This window comes from Macaca nemestrina, chromosome 15, assembly GCF_043159975.1.
Source record: "Macaca nemestrina isolate mMacNem1 chromosome 15, mMacNem.hap1, whole genome shotgun sequence".
Classification (NCBI taxonomy): Eukaryota; Metazoa; Chordata; class Mammalia; order Primates; family Cercopithecidae; genus Macaca; species Macaca nemestrina.
The window spans coordinates 105,206,083-105,217,962 of NC_092139.1; the positions used below are offsets into that span (position 1 = coordinate 105,206,083).

The 11,880-nt window shown below is 49.8% G+C and overlaps 1 protein-coding gene across 1 annotated transcript; it reads right to left on the reverse strand.

The window, feature by feature from the left end:
• Positions 1 to 48: 48 nt before the first annotated feature.
• LOC105464481 (galectin 2) lies at positions 49 to 11,583 on the reverse strand. Its single transcript, XM_071080546.1, has 5 exons — positions 11,558 to 11,583; positions 2,633 to 2,750; positions 1,982 to 2,064; positions 379 to 538; positions 49 to 215 (listed from the first exon to the last, which is right to left on the reverse strand). The coding sequence occupies exons 1-5, from the start codon at positions 11,566 to 11,568 to the stop codon at positions 66 to 68; spliced, it is 522 nt and encodes a 173-aa protein (XP_070936647.1). The 5' UTR covers positions 11,569 to 11,583; the 3' UTR covers positions 49 to 65.
• Between the last annotated feature and the right edge of the window lie 297 nt (positions 11,584 to 11,880).

Sequence of the window (11,880 nt, forward strand, 5' to 3'; positions counted from 1 at the left end):
GACCCAAGGGCTGTTGATCCTGTTGTGACTCAGACCTCAGACGGGGAATCTCGGTTGTTAGTCTTTTATTCTTTTAACTTGAAAGAGGACGTGTTGAACCCGCCCCTCACGCTCAGGTAGCTCAGGTGGCTGTGGCCCAGCCTGTTGGGAAAGGTCAGCTCATGCCCATCTGGCAGCTTCACCTTGAATTTGTCACTCTCAAAGGTCACCGTGAACTGTGGAAAGGAGGATGTCAAGGAGGCAGGAGGCCCTGGAAATGGACCAGGGCAGTGCCTGATGGCTCAAACAAGGCCAGCGCCTGTGTCCAGGCCAGGCTCCCTTCCATCTGGGCCCTCCCCTTGACATCATCCCCAGTGCCCTTTCCCCTCTTGACCTCACCTTGACCTCTGACCCTGGGCTGAAGCACAGGTGATCTTCCCGTTGTTCTTGCCCCCAGTTGCTGCCATCCAGTGAGTTGCAGACAATGGTGGATTCGCTGAAGCGAGGGTTGAAATGCAGGTTCAGCTTGTCTGTCCCCTGGCCCAGGTTAATTACAAAGCTGTAGGAGAAGAGGTAGCAGGTGAGGTTCAGGGCTCAGGCCTGGATAAAGCAGCTTGGGTTAGAGGATCTTGGTTGGCCACAAGCTGGAAGAACCAAAGCTTGTGTTAGTTGAGATCTGTGCCTTAAAACAAGGGAGGTAACAACCTGCTCAGACTTAGCACTGTGGTAGCACATTCCATTTGGAGCAGGGATCAAGTTGTTGAGAGAAGGGTAACTTATACTGACAGCTTCAGGAATTGGGGGTGGCTCTCCTGGGAGAGAGAAATGCTATCTATTAGATATCTGAAGACCTATTAAATTTAGCCACAAACAGCCAACCTAAGGTGGTGAGCTCCCCGTCACTACAGGTATGCAACCGGGGTTGTATGACTTCTAGGCAAGATCACCACAGGATCCTGGCCTCGACCTGCAGGGTTCCTGAAAGTGGGGCATTCTGGGTCATGGGGTGCCTTCATTCGGGAGTCTCAGACCAAGGGTACCACACATTTTGGCAAACTTGAGGGGCCCAAGTAAGAGAAAGAAGTCACTTTTCTCTTAGCTCCTATGATGTGCATCTGCCCGCCCCCTCTCTAATCAAAAGTAGATAAAGCATAGGGCCGGGCGCGGTGGCTCAAGCCTGTAATGCCAGCACTTTGGGAGGCCGAGACGGGCGGATCACAAGGTCAGGAGATCGAGACCATCCTGGCTAACACAGTGAAACCCCGTCTCTACTACAAAATACAAAAAACTAGCCGGGTGAGGTGGCAGGTGCCTGTAGTCCCAGCTACTCGGGAGGCTGAGGCAGGAGAATGGCGTAAACCCGGGAGGTGGAGCTTGCAATGAGCTGAGATCCGGCCACTGCACTCCAGTCTGGGCGACAGAGCGAGACTCCATCTCAAAAAAAAAAAAAAAAAAAAAAGGTAGATAAAGCATAGTTCCAAGATGGCACTAACATGTTCTGCAGGCGAGACAGCCCTTCACTGGATTGTGACTCACGGAGGCGGTGAGGCCTCTGGTTCTAACCAAGAGGATGCCAGCGAGACCACTCAGCCTTCCCTGGTGGCTGCCCAGGTTTAATGAGCATGAAAGGCCAGCCTGTGGCCATTCCACTGGGTAAAGAGGGTGGTGTCTCTGGGGATTTGGGGGTTCCCTAGAGGCACCTGCCCCGCAGGGGGCCAGGCAGAGTTCCAGGGACTTCTCCACCTTCCCTTTCAATGGCTGTTGGGGCAAAAGAACAGAGCATACGGCATCAACTCTGAAATTCTTCAGGTCCCCAAACCTAGCCTCAGACATGAAGTGGGGGCCAACAGGGGTGTGGGGAGAAGGGTGTGAAAAAGGGCCCATTGGCCTGAAGTCCCTCTTGCCTGACCAGTTCACAGGGCTGCCCTGCCCGCCCCTCCCGCCCCTCCCGCCTTGCCTGTTCCAGGCCTGCAGACTCCCCCCACCCTGAAACCTTGCTCACCCGTCAGCGCCATCAGCGATCCTGCCTGTGATCTTCAGGGTTGACCCCGGCTTCATGTCCATGTTCTTAACCTCAAGTTCCCCCTGAGCCAACAGAGAAACATTCCACTCGAGTCCCCACAGAAAATCAATCCCACACTTGCCCAGCACCTTCATCCACCTCATCCCAACCCAGCAGCAGGTCTCATAACTCCCCTGCCCACATGAGGATGCAGGAGGCCACCAAGCTGGAAAGTAGCAGAGCCAGAGCGCTCTGATCAAGGCCTCCCAGAGCTTCCCCACTCCCTGCACTGTTTTGCTGTTATCCACCCCAACCCGAGGAGGCACAGGGCCCAGTTGGGGGAGGCTCAGTTTGCCCATCGATGAAATGGACAGAGTGCTTCCTGCCCAGTTCCACAAAGTGTTCAAGTGATTAAATCACACTGCCCTCTGCAGAACGCCAGAAACAAAAATATGATATGGAAAATGACTGTATCAGAGGCACGAGGTCTTGGCCCATCCAAAACTAAGAATCTGGCCAGGTGCAGTGGCTCACGCCTATAATCCCAGCATTTTGGGAGGCTGAGATGGACTGATCACCTGAGGTCAGGAGTTTGCAACCAGCCTGGGCAACGTGGTGAAACCTCGTCTCTATTAAAAATACAAAAATTACCTGGGCGTGGTGGCGGGCACCTGTAATCCCAGCTACTCGGGAGGCTGAGGCAGGAGAATCACTTGAACCCTGGAAGTGGAGGTTGCCATGAGCCGAGATCGTACCATTGTACTCCAGCCTGGGTGACAAGAGTGAAATTTCATCTCAAAGAAAAACAAAAAAAAAAAGACCGGGCTCAGTGGCTCACACTTGTAATCCCAGCACTTCGGGAGGTCGAGGCAGGCGGATCACGTGAGGTCAGGAGTTCGACACCAGCCTGCCTAACATTTAACCTCGTCTCTGCTAAAAAGGCAAAAATTAGCCAGGTATGGTAGCACGCATCTATAGTCCCAGCTACTTGGGAGGCTGAGGCAGGAGAATTGCTTGAGGCTGGGAGGCAGGGGTTACAGTGAGCCAAGATCACGCCACTGCACTCCAGCCTGGGTGACAGAGCAAGACTCTGTCTCAAAAAAAAAAAACAAGAAAAAAAACTAAGAATCTATAAAACTATAAAACTCCGCAAGTCCCATGTCTGAATATGTCCATCAAAGTCTCTCTCCAAGCCTCATTTTCCCCTTCTGTAAAATTGACTAATTTGATTTATTCATTTAGAAAACAGTTGCTAGCCTGGGTGTGGAAGTGTGTACTTGCATTCCAGCTACTCGGGAGGCTGAGACAGGAGAGTCCCTTGAGCCCAGGAGTTGGAGACCAGCCTGGGCAACATAGCGAGACCCCCATTTCTATATTTTTGTTGTTGTTGCTGAACGCCAGATGTATGACACACCCTGTCACACCAGGGAGACGCCACCAACCTTCAAGCTGGTTTTGAGAGGATTCAAGAACATGTTTGTGAAATCCCATGCACAGGGCCTCACATAGACCAACAGCAAATCAAAGAGCCACCATCATTTATTGTTTTAATTTCCTTTTCCATTTTTGTTTTGTGTGTGTGTGTGTGTGTGTAGTTTTTTTTTTTTTTTTTAGCAGAGTCTTGCTCTGTCGCCCAGGCAATGGTGCAATCTCAACTCACTGCAACCTCTACCTCTCGGGTTCAAGCGATTCTCCTGCCTCAGCCTCCTGAGTAGCTGGGATTACAGGCATGTACCACCATGCCTAATTTTTGTATTTTTAGTAGAGACGAGGTTTCACCATATTGGCGAGGCTGGTCTCAAACTCCTGGCCTCAACTGCTCTGCCCGCCTCAGCTCCCCAAAGTGCTGGGATTACCGGTGCAAGCCAAGCCCAGCCTTAATTTTCTTTTTTAAATTTTTTCTTTTTTTTCTGGACAGTGGTCTGCCCGAATGACCATCATTTTGATTACTCGTTGTTATGATTCATCTGCTCCTTATTTTCCACAGGAAAGTAGCACCTGAATTTCTGTACAGCAGGAGCCTCCTCTAGCCTCACGGTGGTTACTAGGGAAGATTTCTAAGCTGGGTTTTCAAAGCTCATTACCCAAGGCTGGGTGTGGTGGCTCACGCCTATAATCCCAGCACTTTGGGAGGCCGAGTCGGGTGGATCACCTGTGGTCAGTAGTTTGAGATCAGCCTGGCCAACATGGCAAAACCCCGTCTCTACCAAAACTATAAAAATTAGCCAGGCGTGGTGGTGGTGTCTGTAGTCCTACCTACTTGGGAGGCTGAGGCAGGAGAATCGCTTGAACCTGGGAGGTGGAGGTTGCAGTGAGCTGAGATTGTGCCACTGTACTCTGGCCTGGGCGACAGAGCAAGACTGTCTAAAAAAAAAAAAAAAACCTCATTACCGAAGACCAGTTTTCACATCTATGACCAGAGTGCAAGGGTTGCTCTGACCAGGATGCAACAGGCACCAAAGATTTAGAACAACTTATAAGAGGACACTTTTACATTGTAGGAGTTCTGCTCACTGACTTTTTTCTTTTTTTTTTTTTTTCCAGAAAGAGCATAATCTGCCGGGCGCGGTGGCTCAAGCCTGTAATCCCAGCACTTTGGGAGGCCGAGACGGGCGGATCACGAGGTCAGGAGATCGAGACCATCCTGGCTAACACGGTGAAACCCCGTCTCTACTAAAAAATACAAAAAACTAGCCGGGCGAGGTGGCGGGCGCCTGTAGTCCCGGCTACTCGGGAGGCTGAGGCAGGAGAATGGCGTAAACCCGGGAGGCGGAGCTTGCAGTGAGCTGAGATCCGGCCACAGCACTCCAGCCTGGGTGACAGAGCGAGACTCCGTCTCAAAAAAAAAAAAAAAAAAAAGAGCATAATCTGAGATGCCCTGAATGAGCTCATTGAACTGGGGCAATCTGCCAGAAGTCAAGGACAGTGGCCATGGGAAGACCCTTAGTGCCCTCTCACTGGCAGCCACCTCCTCTCTGCAGAGGAGGAAGTGATACACTGGCTACACATAGGGGGAGACTGTAAGGTATTGCCCAACTCTCCCACAGGCAGTTAAGTTCTTTTGTTTTTCTTTTTTTTCTTTTTTTTTTTTTTTTTTTGACATGTTGAGATGGAGTCTCACTCTGTCGCCCAGGCTGGAGTGCAGTGGTGCGATCTCGGCTCACAGCAACTGCCACCTCCTGGGTGCAAACAATTATCCTGCCTCAGCCTCCCGAGTCGCTGAGATTACAGGCACCCACACCTAGCTAATTTTGCTTATATTTTTAGTAGAGACGGGGTTTCACCTCTTTGGCCTGGTTGGCCTCGAACTCCTGACCTCAAGTGATCCTCCCTGCTGGGCCTCCCAAAGTTCTGGGATTACAGGTGTGAGACACCACACCTGACTTTTTTTCCTTTTCTTTCTTGGTTTTTTTTTTTTTTTTTTTGAGACAGGGTCTCACTCTGTCACCCCAAGCTGGAGTGCAGTAGCACAATTATAGCTCACTGCAGCCTCACAGCCTCCTGAGCTCAAACGATTCTCCTGCCTCAGTCTCCTAAGTAGCTAGGACTATAGACGTGTGCCACCATGCCCAGCTAATTTTTAAATTTTTTGTAGAGATAGGGTTTTGCTATGCTGCCCAGGCTGCTCTGGAACTCCTGACTCTCAAGTGATCCTCCCACCTCAGCCAGTAATACATTTTTTTTTTTTGAAAGGTCTTGCACTGTCACCCAGGCTGGAGTGCAGTGATGTAATCATAGCTCACTACAGCTTTGACCTCTTGGGCTCAAGCAATCCTCCCACCTCAGCCCCCCAAATAGCTGGGACCACAGGCATCCTACCTGGCCCAGCTGATTTTTTTTTTTTGAGATGGGGTCTCACTATGTTGTCCAGGCCAGCCTTGACCTCCTGGGCTCAAAGGATCCTCCTGCCTCAGCCTCCAAAGTGTTGGGATTACAGGTGTGAGCCACTGTGCCCGGCCTGGCAGTACATTTTAGAAGAGAAGCCTGGAGGAGGCAGCAATGCTTAACCCAGAACAGTGGGCCATGACAGTGGGCAGCATGTCAGACACGAGGCTGCTCAGACCAGGGCTTCTCAGCCTTGGGCCTCTGGACGTTTGGGACAGGCATTTCTTTGTTGGGATCTGTCCCATGTGTTGTGAGATGTTGAGCAGTATCCCTGGCCTCTAGCCACTGGATGCCAGTGACACCCTCCCCTGAGCTGTGACAAGCAAAAATGTCTCCAGACAGGATCCATTGTTCCCTGGGGGCAAAACCTCCCTGCTTTAGAGAAAGTGGGTATTGGAGGCTGGACATCTAACCCCCAACGTCTGCACTTAACGTAACAGGGGGTGGTCCAGATTTTGGAGCCAGACAGATGGGATTAAAATCAGTCTCTCGCTGACAAAGAGCATTACCTCTGGGAGATGAGGTTACCCAGTGAGGACAGTCCCAAAGGGGCTCAAACAAGAAGCAGAACACAGGTGTGCCCTGCCACACAGCAGGCACTCACAGACGTATGCCCTGCGCGCACACACGTCTAACACCAAGCATCAGGAGATGGCTCCCTGCCTCCTCCCAGCAGCCTGTGCCCACACCCCGAGCCCTGCAACAGTCAGGCCGGGGTGCGGGAGCTGGGACTGGGCTAAAAGAAGCACCCCCACTCCCCTTGCAGCTCCTGGGGGCTGCCTGGCTGAAACAGCAAAGCTCGAACCCCAAGGTAGAGGTGGGGACTGCTGCAGGGCAGAGGCACTCGGAAGGCCAGGATCGGTGGTGCACTTGGACAAATAGGGATGCTGAGAGCGATGGGAGGGTGCAGGCCTGGGAGCCTTGTCCCCACCCAAAAGAGTCAAAGTCTCAGAGAGAGACAGGCAGAACTTCGTGGGGGTGGGGTCGTCCCTAGAGCTGGGGGGTGGGGAGTTGGGGACCCAGACTCTAGTGCCGACTCTGCCCCTAATTGGTAGAGGGGCCTGGGACCAGCCTAGCCCCTTTCTGGGCCCTGGTTCCCTTATCTATCATATAAGCAATTTGGATGATGTGGCCTCTGGAGACGGAGAGAGAGGAAAGAAAAGGCAGAGGTGGAATGACCAGGAAAGAGAAGGTTGGGAGAGTCTGTGGTCACAGCAGTCCTCCCCAAGAGGCAGAGGGTGATGAGGGCATAGACCCTTCCACGCAGGACCCCTGGCACGTTCACGTCCTGCATCCCCCCTGCACTTGAATAGCGCCCCACCAAAATTCATGTCCACCTGGAACCTGTCAATGTGACCTTTTTTTTTTTGAGATGAAGTCTCACTCTGTCACCTAGGCTGGAGTACAGTGGCGCGGTCTCGGCTCACTGCAACCTCTGCCTCCCGGGTTGAACCGATTCTCCTGCCTCAGTCACCCAAGTAGCTGGGATTATGGGTGCCCACCACAATATCTGTCTAAATTTTATTTCTTTTTTCTTTTTTTAGTATTTTTGGTACAGACAGGGTTTCACCATGTTGGCCAGGCTGGTCTTGATCTCCTGACCTCAGGTGATCCACCTGCCTTGGCCTCCCAAAGTGACGGGATTACAGGTGTGAGCCACTGCACCCGGCCTCAACGCGAACTATTTAAAAATAGTTCCTTTGCAGGTGTAATCCACTTAAGAGGTCAAACTGGTTTAGGGTTGGTCCTAAATCCAATACGAGCAGTGTTCTCATAAGAAGAGAGAAATACAAACACGGAGACGGAGACACAGAGGAGGCCATGTGAAGTCGGAGGCAGAGATTAGAGTGATGTAAGTCAAGGAATGCCAGGAGCCACCAGAAGCTGGAAGAGGCAAGAAAGAACCCTCCCCTAACACCTTCAACAGGAGCATAGCACTTGGTTTTAGGCTTCTAGTCACCAAAACCAAGACAGAACAAACGTCTATTGTGTGAAACCACCCACAATTTGGTGGTAGTTTGTTACTGCAGCCCTAGGCAATGAATACACCATCTAATCCTCAGAAGATCAGCCTGTGATCCCATTCCACAGATGTAAGGAAGACTGGGGCTCAGAGAGGGTCAGCGACTTGGCCAAGGCCACACAGTAAAGCTGCAGAGTCAGTTGTAGAAGCAAAGAATCAGAGACCTCAGGCCGGGCGCGGTGGCTCAAGCCTGTAATCCCAGCACTTTGGGAGGCCGAGACGGGCGGATCACGAGGTCAGGATATCGAGACCATCCTGGCTAACACGGTGAAACCCCGTCTCCACTAAAAAGTACAAAAAATTAGCTGGACGTGGTGGTGGGCACCTGTAGTCCCAGCTACTCGGGAGGCTGAGGCAGGAGAATGGCGTGAACCCGGGAGGCGGAGCTTGCAGTGAGCCGAGATCACAACACTGAACTCCAGCCCGGGCGACAGCGAGATTCCGTCTCAAAAATAAATAAATAAAAAATAAATAATACAAAAAGCAGCCGGACATGGTGGCGGGCACCTGTAGTCACAGCTACTCCAGAGGCTGAGGCAGGAGAATCGCTTGAACCCGGGAGGCGGAGGTTACAGGGAGCCGAGATCAGGCCACTACACTCCAGCCTGGGCGACAGAGTGAGGCTCCGTCTCAAATAAAAAATAAATAAAAGTGGAGAAGGACTGGGAGGGCTGAGTGGGGGACATGGAGGATTAAAATGCTTTGCTGTTGACTTCTGTTACTTATGTAACTGGCATGCTTACTATAGACAATTAGAGATATTAAATAAGAAGAAAAATAATCACTCATAATGCCACCGGCAGGACGGAACCGGCTTACTCTATTGGCACATTTCCTTCCAGGCGGTTCTCCACAGATTTATATTATAGACATCCCTCTGTCTGCGCATTTGTTTATCTTTCTTCATTTTGGAAACATTAAAGACCATAAATTTATATTTCAGAACCATACTTTAACGCCTGTGAAATATTCTACCTTTCAACAACTGGATTTATTTAACCAATTTCTTTCTGTTGAATACTCACATTAATTCTAAATTTTTGCTATTAAAAATACTGCTGCATTAAATCTATTTGGACATAAAGTTTGGCTGCATTGTGACAACTTATGGAGGGCAGATTCCCAGAAGAACTTTTCTAGAGCCCAGGATTTGGTGAGCCAGTGCCTTTTCCATCAGAGTTGGCGGTGGCCACTCCGGGCAGGATGTGGGGAGCTGGCCTTGCCCAGGGCCCTCGGTGCCAGGAGTCTGCAGGTGGTTCACTGCCCAGTGCCCATGTAGGACACCACCTTCAGTCCCCTGCCAGCCCGGAGTGGGGAGTGACTTCCCCCTTTCACCCACAAGGAAATTAATCCTCTCTCGGCCTTTCTCCCAGAGGCATGGTAAAACCCCAGTGAGATAAGGAATTTTAAAACGCTTTCTCCCTGGAAACTAATCAACAGAAACTATACCTTTTAAAGGTGGCACTTTTCTGATTATCATAATAATATTATCTCACCATAGAAGGTTCCAGAAAGTACACAAAGTTAAAGGAACTTAAAGTTCACTTGTTTTAAAAGAATGTTCAAAAGCAGGAGAACATGACCATACATATGATTTATATACTTTGCTGTGTATATGTTTTATACCAATGAAAGATTTAAAAAAAAAGAAAAAAGAATGGCTGGGCGTGATGGCTCACCCCTGTAATCCCAACACTTTGGGAGGCTGAGGTGGGTGGATTGCTTGAGTCCAGGAGTTCGAGACCAGCCTGGACCACATAGTGAGACACTCTGTCTCTACTAAAAAAAATTTTTTTTAATTAGCCGGGAATGGTGGTACACGCCAGTAGTCTCAGCTACTTAGGAGGCTGAAGTAGGAGAATCACTTGAGCCCTGGAGATCCAGGCTGCAGTGAGCCGTGATTGTGCCACTGCACTCCAGCCTGGGTGACAGTGACGAACCTTGTCTCAAAGGAAAAAAAAAAAAAAGAAGAACAGAAATCCCGATACTCACTTCCGTAACCTTGTCCTCTTAACAATGGCTACCTTCTGAAGGGCATTCTGCACTTTGCAAACCACTTTCTCCAGCCCTCATCTCTGTTCTCACCCCATTTTTCAGGTGGGGAATTAGGGATCCCAGGACTCATGTGACTGGAAAGTAGCAGAGCTTACTGTCTAGCAGCCAATCCCTGGCTTAGGCACCTGCCAAGGTGTGTGGCACTGCCCTCACTTAGCAAAAAGAACATTTGACCTCCAGTGTGACCTCGAGCCCTCTGTGTGGTGGTCGCCTCTGAGATGGCCCCAATGATCTCCAGCTCCTGGTAATCACACACTTGCCTAATCAGCTCCCTTGAGCATGGCTGGACACGGGACTCGCTTCTAACTAAAAGAATACTAGAATATGGCAAAAGTCATGGGATGTCACTTCCAAGGTTAGGTTACAAAAAAACTGTTGTCTCGGTGTCTCTCTCGCCCTCTGCTCTGCTCTTGCCCTGGGGAAGAAGCAATGAAACCACCCTGTGAGTAGCTCTATGGAGAGGCCCATGTGCCAAGGAACTGACGTCTCCAGTCAACCACCAATGAAGACCAGGACCTGCCAACAGCCACGTCTTGGCATTGGATGTCACCCCACGCCAGCCTGGAGACAACTCGTGCAGCCGACACCCTAACTGCAGCCTTGTGAGACCCAGAGCCAGAGGCTCCCAGCTAAACCCCAGATGGATTCCTGCCCCAAAGAAACCATGAGAAACGTGTTTCTTATTTTAAGTCCCTACATTTTGGGTTAATTTATTACACAGTGACAGATAACTGATATATTTTGCCAAGCAATTGTTACTGGAAGGTTGGTAGGAGGAAAAAATATTCCTCCCTCCCTCCTGAGTAAAGAATCTTTGGTCCATAGATGTCCACAGATATTCTATAATACTATGCTGATTTTTTTTTTTTTTTTTTTTTTTTTTGAGATGGAATCTTGCTCTCGTCACCCAGGCTGGAGTATAATGGCACCATCTCGGCTCACTGCAACCTCCACCTCCCAGGTTCCAGCAATTCTCCTGCCTCAGCCTCACAAGTACCTGGAATTACAGGCACCCACCACTACACCCAGCTAACTTTTTGTATTTTTAGTAGAGACAGGGTTTCACCATGCTGGCCAGGCTGGTCTTGAACTCCTGACCTCGTAATTCGCCCTCCTCGGCCTCTCAAAATGCTGGGATTACAGGTGTGAGCCACCGTGCCCGGCCTATACTAATCTTTTTAAAGAACCAGACCTTGGTTTTTGTTTCCTTCATATTTTTTTTCTGCATTTTTTTTTTCCAGACAGGGTTTTACTCTGTTGCCCAGGCTAGAGTGGACAGTGGTGCAAAGACGGTTCACTGAAGCCTCGACCTCCCAGTCTCAAGCAATCCTCCTGCCTCAACCTCCTAAGTAACTGGAACCACAAGTACATGCCACTATACCTAGCTAACTAAAATTATTTTTTTCTTTTTTCTTTTTTTCTTTTTTTTTAGAGATGGAGTCTCACTGTGTTGCCCAGGCTGGTCTCAAACTCCTGGGCCCAAATGATCCTCCTGCCTCAGCGACCCAAAGTGCTGAGATTATAGGTTCGAGCCACTGCACCTGGCATTCTTTTAGTTTTTCTTTTATTTAACTGCTGTTTTTGTAGTTTGTTGGGTTGAATGCTTCACTCACCTGTTTTTCATCCTCTCTGTTTACTAGTAAATGTATCGAAGGCTCTAAATTTTCCTCTGACTGCCGCTTTGGCCATTTCTCACAGGTTCTGAGGTGTTCTCCTCAACGCTGTAAATGTTACCCTTGAATTAAGACAGAGGGTCAGAAAGTTGTTCTCAGCATTCAGTAACTGTGCTTAATAAATCTTTACTGACTGATTAACTGGATACCAGTCATCCCCACCGTCATCTTCAGGGAGGAGTTAGAATGTGAAACATCAGTAAAACAGGATTGACTACGTAATAATAAATGATGCTACAGGCCAGGCACGGTAGCTCACACCT